Source organism: Cotesia glomerata, linkage group LG10, assembly GCF_020080835.1.
Source record: "Cotesia glomerata isolate CgM1 linkage group LG10, MPM_Cglom_v2.3, whole genome shotgun sequence".
NCBI classification, from domain to species: domain Eukaryota; kingdom Metazoa; phylum Arthropoda; class Insecta; order Hymenoptera; family Braconidae; genus Cotesia; species Cotesia glomerata.
Window position 1 is genome coordinate 2,700,822 of NC_058167.1, and position 18,492 is coordinate 2,719,313.

The following is an 18,492-nucleotide window of genomic DNA, read 5'->3' on the forward strand; positions in this document are numbered from 1 at the left end:
AACTCAAAAGTACTCAACACGTGACACGAGCTTCCAATAACAACGAATTTTGTGTTGTAAGTATACTTTTTTTTATTTATATCGAAAATGTTGTTGATCTCATAAAAATGTAATTTTAATTTAATTTTATTAAAAAAATGTAATTGAACAATTAAGATTTTCATAGTTTCCAAAAAATCAATCATTATGAATCTTTATTTTGAAATGTCAATGGAAATATTGGTTGTATGAAAAAATTATAAGAGACAATGTTTTCATAAAATTTAATTTTTTACTTTTGTTTGAAAAATTTTTCCATAAACCTTATATTTTTGTTATAATTTCATAAATTAAAACTAATCATTTCGAAACTGCGGCAAAAATCCTGGCCCTAATTATACTTTTAACATTTTTCATCATTAAATAATTTCATTAATTCTATTTATGTATGTTTTGTACAGTGAGCAATGCCAAGAAAACGCAAAGGGGCTGATTTAAGCCGCAGTACAAGTAAAGCTCGAAACTTGCGAAATAGCAGATCCGAAAGAACAGAAGAACAAATCCAGCAAAAAAATACTGATGCACGTGTCAGAATGGCGCAATTGCATCAAGAAGAGCCAGAAGATACACGAGCTGAACGCAATGAAGTCAGAAGATTAGAACAACGACAATCACGCCGTTTCACAGTCAATAGACGAAGAACAAATGACCAACAACGACAACAGGTACATCGAACATTTATATCTGATTCATTCCTGCGTCTAGCATTCCAGTATGAGCCCGATATTGAATATTATGCTCATTCAAAAGTGGTAATTGGTGCTATGGACAAGGAATGTCCGCATTGTCATGCTCTGAAATTCAAAAATGAGCCAGCTGGGATGTGTTGCACGTCAGGAAAAGTGCAACTACCTGAAATTGAGACACCACCTGAACCATTGAACGGCTTACTTATCGGCACGGATCCAGATTCTAACGTGTTCCTGAAGTCAATTCGAAGATTCAATTCATGCTTTCAAATGACATCGTTCGGAGCAACAGAAATAGTTCGAAATACTAATGCAAATGGTCAACAATTCAATTATACATTCAAAATCAGAGGCCAAGTTTATCATAAAATGGGCTCACTGCTGCCAATGCCAAACGAACCACATAAATTCTTACAAATCTACTTTATGGGCGGCGAGGATTCCGGAAGCGCACTTACCAATCGCATGAATGCACGTTGTGATTATAATAACCTTGATTCACTTTATGCCAGGCGCATCGTCAGCGAGCTAGATGCTCTTTTGAACGAGCACAACGAGTTGTTGAAAATATTCAAATCACATATGCACCAATTACAAAGCGATAATCACGCTATCGTCATTAATCCTGATAAAACACCAGCTGGAGAACATATTCGTAGATTCAATGCACCCGTTGTTGACGATGTTGCTGGAATCATGGTTGGCGATTGTACAGCTGCACGAGAAATTGTGATTCGTAGAAGAAATAATAATCTTCAGTTCATTGCTGACACACATCGTTCATATGACGCTCTCCAATATCCGCTAATATTCTGGAAGGGACAAGACGGATATTGCATAAACATAAAACAACGAGATCCCGTATCAGGTATTTCATTGATTATTAATTTGATCATTAATCATTTAACAAAACAATTAAATTATTGAACGTAATAAATTTAAATTAATTTTTATGAACAAATATTACAGGAGCTGAAACAAATAAGAACGTTAGCTCAAAGGATTATTATGCGTACCGATTAATGATTAGACGTGGCCTGGACAACGTCATTTTACGATGTCGTGAGCTTTGTCAACAATTCATGGTCGACATGTACGCGAAGATTGAGAGCGAACGACTACGATACTTACGATATAATCAACAAAAGCTGCGCGCGGAAGAGTACATTCATTTGCGAGATGCTATCAACAAAAACGCCGACGTCGCCAAAATTGGTAACCATGTCATTTTACCATCATCGTACGTAGGCAGTCCACGTCATATGCAAGAATATATACAGGATGCTCTGACTTTCGTGCGCAAATATGGACGACCATGTTTATTTATCACGTTCACATGTAATCCAAAATGGCCAGAAATTACATCTTTGCTACTGCCTGGCCACAATGCAATACATCGCCATGACATTACAGCACGTGTGTTCAGACAAAAGTTGAAGTCTTTAATAAGTTTCATTACTAAATCACATGTATTTGGTCCCACACGTTGCTGGATGTATTCGGTTGAGTGGCAAAAGCGAGGATTACCTCATGCACACATTTTGGTTTGGTTCATCGACAAAATCCGTCCTGAAGAAATCGATAGTATCATTTCTGCGGAAATTCCAGATCCATCCACTGACCAACTGCTGTTTGATATTGTTACAACAAACATGATTCATTGTCCATGTGGTACTCTTAATAGTTCATCGCCTTGCATGGCTGATGTCAATGGCAATGTCACAAATGTCGACGGATACCCAATATATCGTCGAAGAAATCCTGAAAATGGCGGACAATCATTTATTAAAAATATCATCAACACAGACATTGATATTGACAATCGTTGGGTGGTGCCATATTCGCCTCTGCTGAGCAAGACATATAATGCTCATATTAATGTTGAGTTCTGCAGTTCTGCGAAGAGCATCAAATACATTTGCAAGTATGTCCATAAAGGCAGTGATATGGCTGTGTTTAGAGTGGAAAATACTAATGTGAATGCTCCTCCAGTGAATAAAAACGATGAAATAACGCTCTACCAAATTGGTCGGTACATCAGCTCCAATGAAGCTGCTTGGCGTATCTTTGGTTTTCCAATTCATGAACGGGATCCAGCAGTTGTTCAGTTAGCCATCCATCTTGAAAACGGTCAGCGTGTATTTTTCACGAACGAGACAGCGATTGATCGTGCAATAAATCCACCTAAAACTACACTCACTGCATTTTTTGAATTGTGTAATCGTGCGGATGATTTTGGTGCCTTTGCACGAACATTACTCTATTCACAAGTACCACGCTATTTCACATGGACTGAAACAAAAACATGGATGCCCCGCAAGCAAGGCTCACCAGTTGCTGCATGTCTCAATTTATTTAAATCAAACGCCTTGGGGCGATTATTTACAGTCAATCCAAGACACACGGAGTGCTTTTATCTTCGACTGTTGTTGGTTAATGTTACTGGCCCATTATCATTTCAAGATATACGTAAAGTGAATGGGCAACAATATCCAACGTATAAAGATGCATGCCTTGCACTCGGCTTGCTGGAAGACGACAACCAGTGGGAATGCATGCTTGCTGAAGCTGCATTGAACTGTACAGCAATAAAAATTCGTCTACTATTCGCTATAGTGTTGACTACATGTTTCCCAGCCCGAGCACAGATATTATGGGAAAATCACAAAGATTCAATGACTGATGATATATTGCATCAACATCGTATACGGTGCCACGATCTAACCATAACATTCAGCGACGAAATGTACAATGAAGCATTGATTGCTATTGAAAATCTTTGCATTGTCATTGCCAACTTACCACTCAGTCATTTCGGTATGAATTCGCCAAATCGAGGTGCAACTGATTTAATGAATACTGAAATGAATCGTGAACTGCAGTACAGTACTGTAGAAATGGCAGCGATTGTTGCCCGCAATGTCCCACTAATGAATGAGGACCAAAGAATTATTTATGATCGCATTATGCTCGCAGTTTCAGCTGGACAAGGTGGGTTCTTCTTTTTAGATGCACCAGGTGGAACTGGCAAGATATTCCTTATTTCGCTAATTCTCGCCAAAATACGATCCAATAATGGCATCGCATTGGCCGTTGCATCATCGGGCATTGCGGCAACTTTATTGGATGGAGGCAGAACAGCTCATTCAGTATTTAAGCTACCACTAAATATTCAAAATAACCCTGACGCAGTGTGCAACATAAAAAAACAATCGTCCATAGCCACAGTGCTGAAACAGTGTAAAATTATCATCTGGGATGAATGTATCATGGCACACAAACATTCGCTTGAGGCGTTGAACAGGACATTAAAAGATATTAAAAACAACGACAAACTATTTGGTGGCACTCTGTTAGTCCTTTCAGGTGACTTCAGACAAACACTTCCCGCCATTCCAGGTTCAACATACGCTGATGAAATCAACGCCTGCTTAAAATCATCGACATTGTGGCGTAATGTTGAAAAATTACAGCTAAAAATAAATATGCGCGTTCAAATGCTTCAAGATCCATCCGCTGAAACATTTTCAAAACAACTCTTAGATATCGGTGATGGAAAAGTTGCTATAGATGAAACTGGATACGTAAAATTACCGACCGATTTCTGCACAATCGCTGATTTGCAAGATACTCTCATTGAACAAATATTTCCCTATGTACACACACAGTACATAAATCATGAGTGGCTTGCAGAAAGAGCGATTTTAGCGGCAAAAAATGTAGACGTTGACTCACTGAATTTTTTTGAACTCACTGGATTTGCCAGGCATGCCACCGCATAATTTACAATTAAAGGTTGGATCTCCAATTATCTTGCTTCGTAATTTGAACCCGCCCCGGCTGTGCAACGGTACGCGATTAGTCATTCAAAAATTAAAGAAAAACGTGATCGAAGCCAGGATTTTAAATGGCAAGTTCAGAGGTGAAAATATACTCATACCACGGATTCCTATTATACCTACAGATGTGCCAATTCAATTCAAACGTATTCAGTTTCCGATTAGATTGGCATTTGCAATGACTATCAACAAATCCCAAGGTCAAACGATGTCTGTTTGTGGATTAGATTTGAGAACACCATGTTTTTCACACGGACAATTATACGTGGCATGCTCTCGAGTGGGTAAACCATCCAGTTTGTTTGTGTTAGCTAAAGATGGACTAACAAAAAATATTGTTCACGCTATAGCATTAAGAGATTAATATTGTTTAATAGTGTTACTGTCGTAATTGTTTAATTAATGATATATAATTTTAAGGAATAAATTATAATAACTTAAAAATAATGTTTGCCTTTTGTTATTTTTATATTCCCTCATCGTCCACAGCGCTCCATGCTTATTTCACGCATATACCACATTCTTACATACATACAATATACACATTCTAACATACATACATACTTACAATAAGTAAGCTATTTTTTGTCTACACTAGAAATTACTAGGAAATTATTTATATGGCAAAACAACGTTTGCCGGGTCAGCTAGTGTTATAAATAAAAATATGATATACATAAAATTCAGAATTTGATTAATATTTTCTGTGTTTCCCTATCCTCTAATTGTATTTAAAATTACCAATATCAAAGTAATATGTATATTTTAACAGTAGATTCATGTTTAGATAATCAAACACAACCATTTTTCATATTTTTCAAAGGTAAAAAATTAGCAATAAAATAAAAATTATTATGTTTTGTAGATAAAAAAATATAATAAAAAAAAATTTTTATAATAGAATGAATTATTTGAAACAGCGATTTTAGCAATTATTTAGAATTGTAACACTAAAAGACGAATGGTATATGCCTCAATGTGTAAGACGACGAAACAAAGTAAGTATCTCTTTTTTGAGCTCAGGATTTTATGATTCGGATAAATAACTTGACTTCTAGGAAACATTTATCTAAAAGTTAATGTTTATTTTGATATGCTAATTTTGATATATTAATTTTTATTAATAATAACGTTTATTTTTAACTTCCCGCTAAAAATCTCAGATTTTCAAAAATCGGGAAGTTATTGTTTTTACCCCGTTTGGCAAAAATCGAGTTTTCATCAGATCTCGACGTTTGAAGGTCACAGGAAGCTTCCCTGACTACCCCCGCGATGTTGTCACTATGTCTGTATGTATGTATGTGTGTGTGTGTGTGTGTGTGTGTGTGTGTGTGTGTGTGTGTGTGTGTGTGTGTGTGTGTGTGTGTGTGTGTGACTATGTGACTCGCTTATAACTTTTGAACGGTTGAACCGATTTCATCGCGGTTGGTGCCATTCGAAAGGGCTACGCTGAACTTAGATTTCCTGAGAATTTGAACCGATTCGGACCGATAGATTTTAAGAAATCTTGAAAAATCTTAAAAAAAATAAGAAAAAAATCATTTTTGAAAGTAGTTTTTTTGGAATATCTTTTAAACGGCTCTTTTATCTTTTAAACTAATCCGCCCTTAAGCTTGAAAAACCACGCCGATCGGCGTCAACCCGATCAAAATCGGTTGATTCGTTCGAGAGATAGCGTGAACGAAAGAAAACCGAAAAAACCGAAAAGTGTTTTTCACATAACTTCGTCATTTCTTCTCGGATCACTTTTGATGACATAGCATAATTTATAGAGCTTAAAAACCGCGTCGATTGCCGCCAAAACGTAGAAATCGGTTAATTAGTTCAAAACATATCTTCAATCAAAGATTTGAAAACAAGTGTTTTTTTAAAATCACTGCGACATTTTTAACTTCCCACTAACAAAATCGAAGATTTTCAAAAATTAGGCAGTTATTGTTTTCACCCTGTTTTGAAAAATCGAGTTTTCATCAGATCTCGACGTTTTAAGGTCATAGGAAGCTTCCCTGACTACCCTCGCGATGTTGTCACTGTGTCTATATGTATATATATATATATATATATATATATATATATATATATATATATATATATATATATATATATATATATATATATATATATATATATATATATATATATGTGTAACGTATAGTTTGAGACACCCTATTTTTTTTCTTTAATTACGTTAAAAATACAATTGGCAATCGGGGATGAGAGTTTTTTTTTTTTTATATATAAATTTCAAAGTTAAAATTTCGAAGACTGTCTCCAATGTTTAAAGCATTCCTTATAATTCAAGGACATGAGTTCAAAATTTTGAAATGACGAAGTTATGTGAAAAAAACAGTTTTTTCGGTTTTATTTCGTTCACGCTATCTCTCGAACGAATCAACCGATTTTGACCGGATTAGCGCCGATCGGCGTGGTTTTTTGACGTTAAGAGCTGATTAGTTTTTGAAATTGATCGATCGAGCCGTTTAAAAGATATTCCAAAAAAACCACTTTCAAAAATGATTTTTTTCTAATTTTTTTTGAGATTTTTCAAAATTTCTCAAAATCTATCGGTCCGAATCGGTTTAAATTCTCAATAAATCTAAGTTTGGCGAAGCCCTTTCGAATGGAACCAACCGCGATGAAATCGGTTCATTCATTCAAAAGTTATTGCGGTATGAACATTCAAAAAATAGTGTTCCATGAAACTTCTATCAGACTTTTGAGCTCAAAGAGCTCAAAAGCATAGAAAAGGTATCTTTTTGAGCTCGGAGAGCTTAAAACAACACACAGATTGTACTTTTGAGCTCGAAGAGCTCAAAAAAGCGGCCAGGTATTAACGGAATTAGCGGGAAGTTGCAGGGATGGCCTTTAGGGTCAACCGTTTTCCTAAATTTTTGAAAAGGTTCCTCAAACGACAAATTATTTATCCAAATCATAAAATTCCGAGTATTTTGATACCTATTTTGTATGGACAAATATTTGGTTCAATTGTTGAGTGAAAAAAGCGAGTTAATTTATTTTTGAAAAAGTTTTCAGAAACAGAATCTTCGTCAAATATATTTAAAATAATTTTCGTCATCTGTTGATCGAAAGATAAGAAACCTTATCCTCTCTCTCTCTCTCTTTCTTAGGTCTGTCTATTCTAATAATAATAAAATAATTTATCTTTCTCTCTTCTCCCAACTTTCAGAATTAAAAACTCAAGAGAGAGATACTTATTTGTATTTCTTCGTCTTTCATATTAAGACATATACCGTCACCTCATTGGTAGCAACAATTTTCAAAGCGTTTTTTTGCAAAAGAAAAAATTTTTTTTCCTATTTATAAGTTGTTCTTAAAATCTCTCGTCACTACAAACTTGCGTGTATGTTAATGAAAAGTCATATATAATATCTTTACTATTTTTGAGCCATGAAAAACTGAAAAACCTTTTTTTGTGGTAATTACAACTGCATAAAGTTTTTTTATACTTAATTAAAGTTTTTCTGAATAAAAGTAAGTACAAGCTGTGTTTAAGAAATAAAATAGATGAATCGATAAATTATTTACCAAGTTAGAACTACTTATTTAAACGTGTTGGCGCTCAACGCTTAAATTTTGCATTAAAAAATTCTCATGACGTAAACTATTGGTCCTAGAGAGATCGGGTTGTGCTTATTTTATTTGTTAATCTTTTCTTTAAATGTTATTTCCAGCATGTTTCAAGCTATTGTTATTTGTTAACGAGATAGATTAATCCAAAGCTACTTGCAAAATAGCTATTTATGAAAGAATTGAGTTTTCTCAAAAAATTTTTTTTTTCAAATCGGACCATGCACATATGATGTCTTAGACAAAAACCATAATTTTTTTGTACCGTCTGGATAACTACATAAATAAATAAATTAGACCAGTCGGCCTGGAAAAAAGCGGTTTGTTGGCAACTTTTCGACAAAATGATCCGATTTTGGGTTTTTTTTTTTTTTTTTTTTTTTAAATACTCAATAAAATTCTAAACATTTGTGTGTATGTGTGAAGTGTTGCTTTTTTTTTGTTTAAAAAATAGTTTTAGCGTTGAGTTTTAAATTAAAATATCTCAGAAACTACGCCAAAAATAGTCCAGACATGCTGTATATGAAATTTAGAGAATTAAATAAAGAACAAAATGAGCCAAACCCGATGTCTCTATGACCAATAGCTTACGAGATATTAATTTTTTAATGAAAAAAATAACGCGGTTCCCCTCAAGCGCTTATTAACAAATATCTGTAACCCCTCGAAAAATTATTCGATTTTTTTTTTTATTTAGCTATTGGTATCTTCTATAAGCAAGGAAATCAGCTAAGCTCAAAAAAAATTATTTGAATTTTTTTGGGCAGGTTGACAACTGTACTCCAAATTACTCAACTCTATGCCAGCTTTACTCAAGGAGCATCCGTAACTCGAAATTTTTAATATCACGGTGAAAACAACTGTACTCCAAATTACTCAACTCCGTACCAACTTTACTCAACAGCATGTGGCTGTAAATGAAAAATTTTTTTTCAATTCGTACTGTATTCAAAGCCAACAGTATTCAATGCAGAGTTTACTCAACGCTGAATAGATAAATAAGCAAGCCTCGGTAAGAACGAATTCAATCAGAGAGAAATGACCATATGGCGCTGTATGGAGATTCCGAAATCATCTTATATTGAATTAATCAAGATAATATTTAAATAGATTGAACTTGGTAATAAATATCTGAACAAAAACAGTTTCACTGTATAAAAATCGCGCCAAGTCCACATTCATAAGACTATCAAGATAAAAAAATTTCTTTTTTCTTTACAAAAAGATATAAAATAAAAAAATAAAAAAATCCAAGTAACCGATATGATTGTATTTGATTTTCGGAAATTAAAAAAAATTTTATTGTAAATTTGAAAATTAAAAAAAAAATTTTGGAACGTATTTAGTGTGCATGGTTGCAAAATATTTTACTTTTAATGAAATTCGTAAAATCTATTTACTAGGACTTTAAAAAAATTGAAATACACAATGACGCACACCAAGTACGTTCTAAAATTTTTTTTTTAATTTTCAAATTTACAATAAAATTTTTTTTAATTTCCGAAAATCAAATACAATCATATCGGTTACTTGGATTTTTTAATTTTTTTATTTTATATCTTTTTGTAAAGAAAAAAGAAATTTTTTTATCTTGATAGTCTTATGAACGTGGACTTGGCGCGATTTTTATACAGTGAAACTGTTTTTGTTCAGATTTTAGTATTTTTTGTAATTATAATGAAAATTTACAATTGGTACCAACTTAAATCTCGCGTTGGCTGCATTTTTTATAGCAAATTATCCCCTTGAAGCTACAGTTTATGTAAAAACAATTCCAGCGCACCCTGGCGGATGTAGGTGCAAGCTGTGAAATGTATTTTTTTAACTATAGTTTCCCATCTATTGGAAGATTACCATAAATTCTCGAATTATTTAGTCTGTGGCATGTCACTTTTTACATAGAAAAAAAGTCAGGATCGAAATTTTTGAGCTTGCTATAGTTTGTGCTGATAAAATTTAATAATTTAAAGTAGATTAATTGTTATGATTGAATATCATTAATCAATATCAGTAAAATAAAGCATGAATTACTGTTATAATATAAGATTTAGGAACAAGAAGTACCGTAGAATTAAATAAAATTTTGCAATCTCAAAATACCGTTCTGCTTACAGTAAACACAGTCGGTAGTCTCGCGCTCCGTTTACAACGAATTTGAACGGAACTTGGCGCCAGATTCTACCGAACCTGTGGATAAACTAGTCATTACTTATTAGATTTATTTATAGAAAAAAAAACTAGTCTATTTTATTATACCTTTATAAATAATTATAAAAATTATAAAACTTGGGTTAAAAATATTTAAATATTAATGAAAATATTTTAATTTTGATAATTATGGTCACACGATTTATTTAAAAAATTAGTTTGATTATAAAAACTTTATAATATTTTATTAGTTAAAATTAAGACAATTTTATTATAAAATAACATTTTGTGCACAATTGTTAGCTTACATTAAAATAATTAGGTTTAAGAACAAGTATGTGAAAAAAAAATTGCTTCTAGAAATATATTTCTAAAAACTTGATTGTGTTGAATCAATAATACTCGTTTTATTATTAATTAAATATTATTATTAACTATAATAAATTTAATTAATAAAAAAAACTCTTATTATTGACTCAACACGATCAAATTTTAAGAAATTATTTTTATGATTTTCTTTTATTTTTTTAATCTAAACCTGCACTATGGATGATTGGTAAATATTTTAATTTTTCGTGATTTTTCACGACAGAGTAGACAGCGATCTCCAATTTTTCGATTGCACTCATTGCAAAGACATAAATGACCGCATTTAATAAATGCCCAGACAGCAGCCCGAAATCTACAGCAGCAGCATATGCTTGTCCCTTCCGGAATAATCTCTGAAAATATTAATTTAAATTAGTAAAGAAAAATTGATTAAATTTCATATAATAATTTCTAAGTAAAATACCTTCGTCGTCACATGCTGAGTTACTTTGAGTTACTGTTAAGCCAGACGTTGACAGACTAGACTGTGACATACTAGAACTTGACAAATTTGCCATCGTCGGGCTAGAACTGGCGGGGGCAGACGCAGACGATTCGTTGACTGTTAAGCTAGACGTCGACGGGCTAAACTCTGACATCGTACGACTTGACAAATTCGCCATCGCCGAGCTAGAACTGGAGGGCGTAGACGCAGACGATTCGTTGACTGTTAAGCCAGACGTTGACAGACTAGACTGTGACATCCTAGAACTTGACAAATTTGCCATCGCCGGGCTAGAACCGGCAAGGGCAGACGCAGACGATTCGTTGACTGTTAAGCCAGACGTCGACGGGCTAGACTCTGACATCCTACGACTTGACAAATTTGCCATCGAAGAACTAGAACCGGATGGCTCAAACGCAGAAGAATTGTTGAAAGTTAAGCCAGATGGTGTGGACGCACGGCGATCAGTCACTGAAGTTACTAAGAAGTTAATAAAGTAATCTGTAACAAATCCAATTATTTATTAAATTGTTTCATAAGATGGCCAAATGAAAACTAAAAAAAATAATTAATGAAAAATTACCTTCATCATCACTATCCGATGAGATTATTAAAGTGTCATCTAAAGCACTCGCATTTTCCGATGATCCTGCAACCGTGTCATCAATCACAGCTTCAGCTGACATAGGCTGTCTTGGCATAGTCGGTCCCGTTGATGAGGTTTTTGGAGTGAACCTATCTGGGTAGGTACGTTGATTAATGACATTAGGCGGATCCTGCAGATCCGTTAATCGAGGCACTCTAATATTTAAACCTAGATGAGTTTAAGAGAAAACAGAGTAAAAAAAAAATATAAAGTAAGATTATTCATGAATTTTAACAACTATAGTGAAACATAGTTATTAAAGACAAGAAATCTTACTAGCTTCACTGGCAACAGCACGCAAAATTAAATCCTTCTGATAGCGGTCAACAGAAGTTGCCAAAAAATCTTGAACTGTAATTTGTGAAGCGAGCAAAGTTAGAATGAATATTAGCTAGAATAATTATATGGATAAAAGGTGCATGCCAATTCGATAGAATTGAGAATCTGTGCAAGTCAAAACAATACTCTGATTAAATTTTAAGTCTAGATCTAAAAATGTAGTTCTATAAAGGGCCCAGCGGAGCAGGCGAGTAATAGCTAGTATATTAATATATATATATATATATGTCGGAGATGGCATCGAGCTGTTTTCCCAGAGACTGGGAAATTCCTAATATTGTAGTTTGCCATTTAAGTAGTTGTGCATAGAATTTTAAAGTATAGAATATTAGTAATTATTTATGACTTAAGCCGATTATGTTCTTTTATGATTATGGCAATGGGCTTGAGTCTGGAGTGACAGTGGTCACCAAACGTAGCCGAGGTCACAGGATAGAAGAAAAGGTATCGACAGACAATGAGGGCTGTCGAAATATTTTAAGAGAAGAAGTACTTAGTGTACTTAGATGGCAGTTCTGGTAGAGCATTACTCGAGTAACGACGTGGAGTATATCCTGCTGACCCCGGATTCGTTCTCAGACTTATTGCCTAGCGCTTTACTGTAAAATTGTATCTCGATAATTAGTTATTATCCGATTTATTGTATTACGAATATCCGTAGCTGTTGTATTGTTTATACGAGTTAGTGTTATATTTAAATTATCGTCAAATAAATAAATATGAAACCGCCAAGCCCACTGAATTCTGACGCCCCTGAAAATGTGACTCCGACATCAGAAGTGGGATCAGGATCATCTGCTGCATCTTCCTCTGAGCAATTTAAACTGCTTTTGGAAATGCAAAACAAAAGTCTTGTGGAGCTAATAAAGGCTATGGCAAAACCAGTGTCACCGAGTCGTAGTATTTCACTACCGAAATTTAACCCAGAAAATTCAAACGCGGATTCGTGTGCTTGGTGCGCGACAGTGGATATGTGTTTAGTGGAACGTCCTCTGGAAGGTAGTTCGTTAGTTATTGCACTAAGTGAAGCTCTTCAAGGATCTGCGTCTACTTGGTTGTCTCAAGTGTGTTACCCTGGAATAACCTGGACTGATTTCAAAGATCTTTTCATTGCAAGGTTTGCCGGAGTGGAAACACCAGCAGCAACTCTAATCAATCTGCAAAATAGTCGTCCAAAAGACGGTGAGTGCTTAGCATCTTACTCGAGTCGTCTCCTGGCGTCACTCACGTCAAAGTGGAAAAATTTAACTGCGGAAGAAATCGCAGTATCAGTTGTTCTTGCGCACACGGCTCAGTTTGATAGTCGTCTTCAACGTTTGGCGTTCACCACAGACGTCAAGTCCCGTGTTCAACTGCAGAAAGAGTTAAAAGCTTTTTCTTACACGCGCAAGAGACCTGCGTCGTCCCAAGATGAGCGACCGCCGTCTGATTTCAAGAAATTTAAGTCAGCCGCGCCTATTAAGTGTCATTCATGTGGGAAAATGGGGCACAAGAGTACAAATTGTCTGTCGACGGAAAATCAGAGGAAACCAGAGTCATCACCAAACAATCAGGTAGCTGTTAAACATGTTCCAACGCACAACAAGCCTGTTACCTGCTACAAGTGTGGGGAAATTGGACATATCGCTTTCAAATGTCAATCTACGGCCAGCAGCACTTCGAAGAATCATGGAAGCAAGGACTTTTGAGAGCGGCAAATCGATTTCTGCACAGTGGCAGCTCCGTCAGGTTCCTTAATACATCGTGGTGAGTCGTTTTCATTTTGGTTTGATTCGGGAGCTGAATGCTCGTTAATTAAAGAAAGTTTTGCCGCTAAATTTGCGGGTAAACGTAAAAATAATTTAATAATTTTAAAGGGCATTGGAAATGTCGGTGTAAATAGTACTGTACAAATTTTGTCTGAAATTGTAATTAATGGCCATACGTTAGAGATTTTATTGCATGTCATCCCTGATGATTATTTGAAATGTGACATTATGATTAGTCGTGAAATTTTTGGTCAAGGATTTGATATAAATATCTCAGCAGATAGTTTTAGTCTATTTAAAAGTAAAAAGATTAATGTATGCGATAAAGTCGAGTCCGATAGAAAGATTGATTTTAATAATGTAGATACGGATGTAAATGAAGATAGTAGAGAAAAACTTATTTCAATCTTAAAGGAATATACCGACTCTTTTATTCAAGGTTTTCCAAATACTCGGGTTAATACTGGGGAACTTAAAATACGTTTAGTTGACCCTAATGTAACTGTACAAAGGCGACCGTATCGTCTTAGTGCTGAGGAAAGGCAGGTAGTAAGAGAAAGAATAGGTGAACTATTAAATGCAAATGTTATACGTCCCAGCTGTTCACCTTTTGCCAGCCCTATATTGTTGGTTAAAAAGAAAGATTGTTCAGACCGTCTATGTGTTGATTATCGCTCATTAAATGATAATACTATTGACGATAAATTTCCACTACCTCTTATTGCTGATCAGATAGCCCGACTTTCTAACGCAAAATATTTCACGTGCTTAGACATGGCCAGCGGGTTTCACCAAATCCCTGTCTATCCAGAGTCCATTGAGAAAACGGCGTTTGTCACGCCTGATGGCCAGTTCGAATATCTGACCATGCCATTTGGTCTGAAAAATGCACCATCCGTTTTTCAACGAGCTGTTATGAAAGCTCTTGGAGATCTCGCTTATCAATGGGTTATCGTGTATCTAGACGATATCATGGTTATTGCCTCAACAATCGAGGAAGCGTTAGAAAGACTCTGAAAAGTTATTAAAATTCTTATCAAAGCCGGATTCTCATTTAATTTTTCTAAGTGTTCGTTCCTCAGAACTTCAGTGCAATACTTAGGATATGAGATTTCCGCTGGAGAGGTTCGACCCAACTCCCGTAAAATAGAAGCATTGACCATGCTACCTGCACCCCAAACAGTGACTCAGTTGAGACAATTCATCGGTCTCTCTTCTTACTTTCGTAAATTTATTCCCAAGTTCTCGCAGGTAATGAGACCCTTATATCGACTAACCTCAGGTACCAAAAGAGATATTGAATGGACAGAAGTCCATGAAAACGTTCGCCGAAAAGTAATCGCAGCATTAACTAACGAGCCGGTGCTAATGATCTTTAACCCAAATCTTCCTATTGAACTGCATACGGACGCTAGTTCCGAAGGCTATGGCGCCATATTAATGCAAAAGTTAGATGGTTCTAATCGAGTTGTAGAGTACTATAGTCAAGCGACTAGCTCAGCTGAATCGAAGTATCATTCGTATGAACTGGAAACGTTAGCTGTATTTAATGCCGTTAAATACTTCCGTCATTATTTACATGCACGATCGTTTGTAGTTGTAACGGATTGTAATTCGTTAAAAGCTGCCCGGAAGAAAGCCGATCTAACACCAAGGGTTCATCGATGGTGGGCTTTCTTACAGACTTTTAATTTTGATATTGTTTACAGAGAAGGCAAGCGTATGGCTCACGCTGACTTCTTCTCTCGAAATCCTATCATAAAACAGCCAGGTACGAATCGAAACAAAATTGTAGAAAAACATATTAACCTGGCAGAAATTTCAGATAATTGGCTTTTAGTTGAACAACGTCGCGATTCTGAAATTAGTATGATAGTGAAAGAATTAGAAAACGATGAGTTGCCACCCGATGTAGCTAAGACTTATGAATTACAGTCTGGATTACTCCATCGCAAAATTCAACGGCGAGGTAAAACACTTTGTTTACCTATTATCCCTCGTGCTTTTCGGTGGTCGGTGATAAACCACGTGCATGAATCCATTATGCACTTGGGTTCAGACAAAACACTTGATAAAGTTTGTGATTATTATTGGTTTGAAGGAATGGCGAAATATGTCCGTAAATTTGTTGATTATTGTTATACCTGTAAGGTTTCCAAGTCCAGTTCGGGTAAAGTACAAGCAGAGCTTCATCCTATCCCTAAAACTAGTATTCCTTGGCATACAGTACACATGGACATTACGGGTAAGCTGAGTGGGAAAAACAATTCTAAAGAGTATGTTATTGTTCTAGTAGACGCATTTACTAAGTTCGTTTTGTTGTACCATACTCGTAAAATAGATACCGTTAATAGCATCAAAGCCTTGAAATATGCTATATTCCTCTTTGGTCCTCCGACTCGCATAATAGCAGATCAAGGCAGATGTTTTACAAGTAAAGAATTTCAGGAGTATTGTGCATCTCAAAATTCAAAATTACATTTAATTGCTACGGGTTCTAGTCGAGCGAATGGTCAGGTAGAAAGAGTAATGGGTACTCTTAAAAGTATGTTTACTGCAGCCGAAACGAATGGAAACTCGTGGCAGGCAGTTGTCAATGAAATTCAACTGGCAATGAATTGCACTACCAATCGAGTCACTAATGCGAGTCCCTTAGAATTGTTAATTGGTAAAGTAGCCAGACCTTTTGGAATGGTAGTTGGCCAGGTAGATAAAGAAATAGATATCTCTGACGTAAGGCAAAAAGCTATTGAGAATACAGAAATAAATGCTAAATACGATAAGTATAGATTTGATAAAAATAAAGCTAGAATTGAACCATTTAAAGTAGGAGATTTTGTGTTAATTAAGAACGAAGAAAGAAATCAAACGAAGCTTGATCCTAAGTTTAGAGGTCCATTTGTAGTGGCGGAAATTCTCGATGGTGATCGGTATACTTTGAAGTCATTAGACAATAATAGGACTTATAAATATAGTCACGAGAATTTGAGGAAAATGCCGGAAAGTCATATTCCTATTGAATTGGATATACCAGATGATCATGAAGGTGATGAACAGGAAGTTTCTCAGAATGACTCTGAGACAGAGTCAGAAACCACCGGGGGGGAAGACTGAGCACTAATGGTAGTTGTTTAAAGTCGCACCACGTGCATCAGGCTGTAGGTCATAATGGCAAATCAATGGTGGTTTGGCCAGAGTGTGATGGGCAGTAGATGATGTGGTGGCGATGAGAAAAATTTTGCTTCTGGGGGTCAAACTACTTGCGCCAAGCTGTAGTCGTAACTGCGAATCCAGAGTGATTTGAATCAATCTTGGTTGCCAAGATTGTCTGGGCGCGATGGGCAGTTGGTGAAGTAGCGGGGGCCTGAGGAGAAAATTATAAGTTGTACTACATGTGTCATTGGTTGACAATGTAGGAAAGGTTTTGAAGACTGGTGTACATAGTTGAGTAACTATGGTAGTACACAGTTTTGCTGTATGCGATATACAGTTGCAGACCATTGTGTGCTAAGGGTCTATACCTGGGGTGGTGATGAATATAGCCTGCATGATCGCTAGGATAGACAAATCGTAGAAATTTTGAAAAGGCATCCTTAAGAAACTAAGTTTGTTAGATTTGATAGTCGAGAGTTTTCGTAGCTCGAATGAACCTCTGAATAAAGAAATGTCAATGAAAAAAAAAAAAAAAAAAAAAAAAAAAAATGAAATGACATGGCTTGTAATAAAATGTTTACAGATACACCCGAGGACGTGTGATCGTCAGGTTGGCCGTGTCGGAGATGGCATCGAGCTGTTTTCCCAGAGACTGGGAAATTCCTAATATTGTAGTTTGCCATTTAAGTAGTTGTGCATAGAATTTTAAAGTATAGAATATTAGTAATTATTTATGACTTAAGCCGATTATGTTCTTTTATGATTATGGCAATGGGCTTGAGTCTGGAGTGACAGTGGTCACCAAACGTAGCCGAGGTCACAGGATAGAAGAAAAGGTATCGACAGACAATGAGGGCTGTCGAAATATTTTAAGAGAAGAAGTACTTAGTGTACTTAGATTGCAGTTCTGGTAGAGCATTACTCGAGTAACGACGTGGAGTATATCCTGCTGACCCCGGATTCGTTCTCAGACTTATTGCCTAGCGCTTTACTGTAAAATTGTATCTCGATTATTAGTTATTATCCGATTTATTGTATTACGAATATCCGTAGCTGTTGTATTGTTTATACGAGTTAGTGTTATATTTAAATTATCGTCAAATAAATAAATATGAAACCGCCAAGCCCACTGAATTCTGACGCCCCTGAAAATGTGACTCCGACATATATATATATATATATATATATATATATATATATATATACAATAATATATATATAACTATATATATATACTATATATATATATATATATATATATATATATCTTCTATTCTATATATATATAAGAGATTTCCACCTATATAGTCACTCATCACGATATCTCTGGAACCATTAGAGCTAAAGACTTGAAATTTGGTAGGAATATGCTTTTCACCGAGTAGAGGTCAGCTAAAGAACGGATTTTACGAAATTCCACCCCCAAGGGGGGTGCGGGGGTGTTAATTGAAAAAATTCACATTTGAAAAAATACAGCTCTTATAGGTAT

At 35.3% G+C, this 18,492-nt stretch overlaps 2 protein-coding genes across 2 annotated transcripts; one reads left to right on the top strand and one right to left on the bottom strand.

Moving 5' to 3' along the window:
- Nucleotides 1-721: 721 nt before the first annotated feature.
- On the top strand, nt 722-4,163 carry LOC123272915. The gene is made up of 3 exons (XM_044739937.1): nt 722-1,596; nt 1,698-3,877; nt 4,095-4,163. Exons 1-3 carry the CDS (start codon nt 804-806, stop codon nt 4,161-4,163), a joined length of 3,042 nt encoding a protein of 1,013 aa, XP_044595872.1. The 5' UTR covers nt 722-803.
- A 6,683-nt stretch (nt 4,164-10,846) lies between these two features.
- Nucleotides 10,847-11,600, bottom strand: LOC123272916 (uncharacterized serine-rich protein C215.13-like). Its single transcript, XM_044739938.1, has 2 exons — nt 11,097-11,600; nt 10,847-11,025 (listed from the first exon to the last, which is right to left on the bottom strand). Exons 1-2 carry the CDS (start codon nt 11,503-11,505, stop codon nt 10,847-10,849), a joined length of 588 nt encoding a protein of 195 aa, XP_044595873.1. The 5' UTR covers nt 11,506-11,600.
- Between the last annotated feature and the right edge of the window lie 6,892 nt (nt 11,601-18,492).

Coding starts and splice junctions, on each gene's coding strand:
- LOC123272916 (XM_044739938.1), bottom strand. CDS start 11,505: ATGGCAAATTTGTCAAGTCGTAGGATGTCAGAGTCTAGCCCGTCGACG. Junction 11,026..11,096: donor CTCAGCATGTGACGACGAAG/GTATTTTACTTA, acceptor TAATATTTTCAG/AGATTATTCCGGAAGGGACA.
- LOC123272915 (XM_044739937.1), top strand. CDS start 804: ATGGACAAGGAATGTCCGCATTGTCATGCTCTGAAATTCAAAAATGAG. Junction 1,597..1,697: donor ACAACGAGATCCCGTATCAG/GTATTTCATTGA, acceptor CAAATATTACAG/GAGCTGAAACAAATAAGAAC. Junction 3,878..4,094: donor GAGGCAGAACAGCTCATTCA/GTATTTAAGCTA, acceptor TAGTCCTTTCAG/GTGACTTCAGACAAACACTT.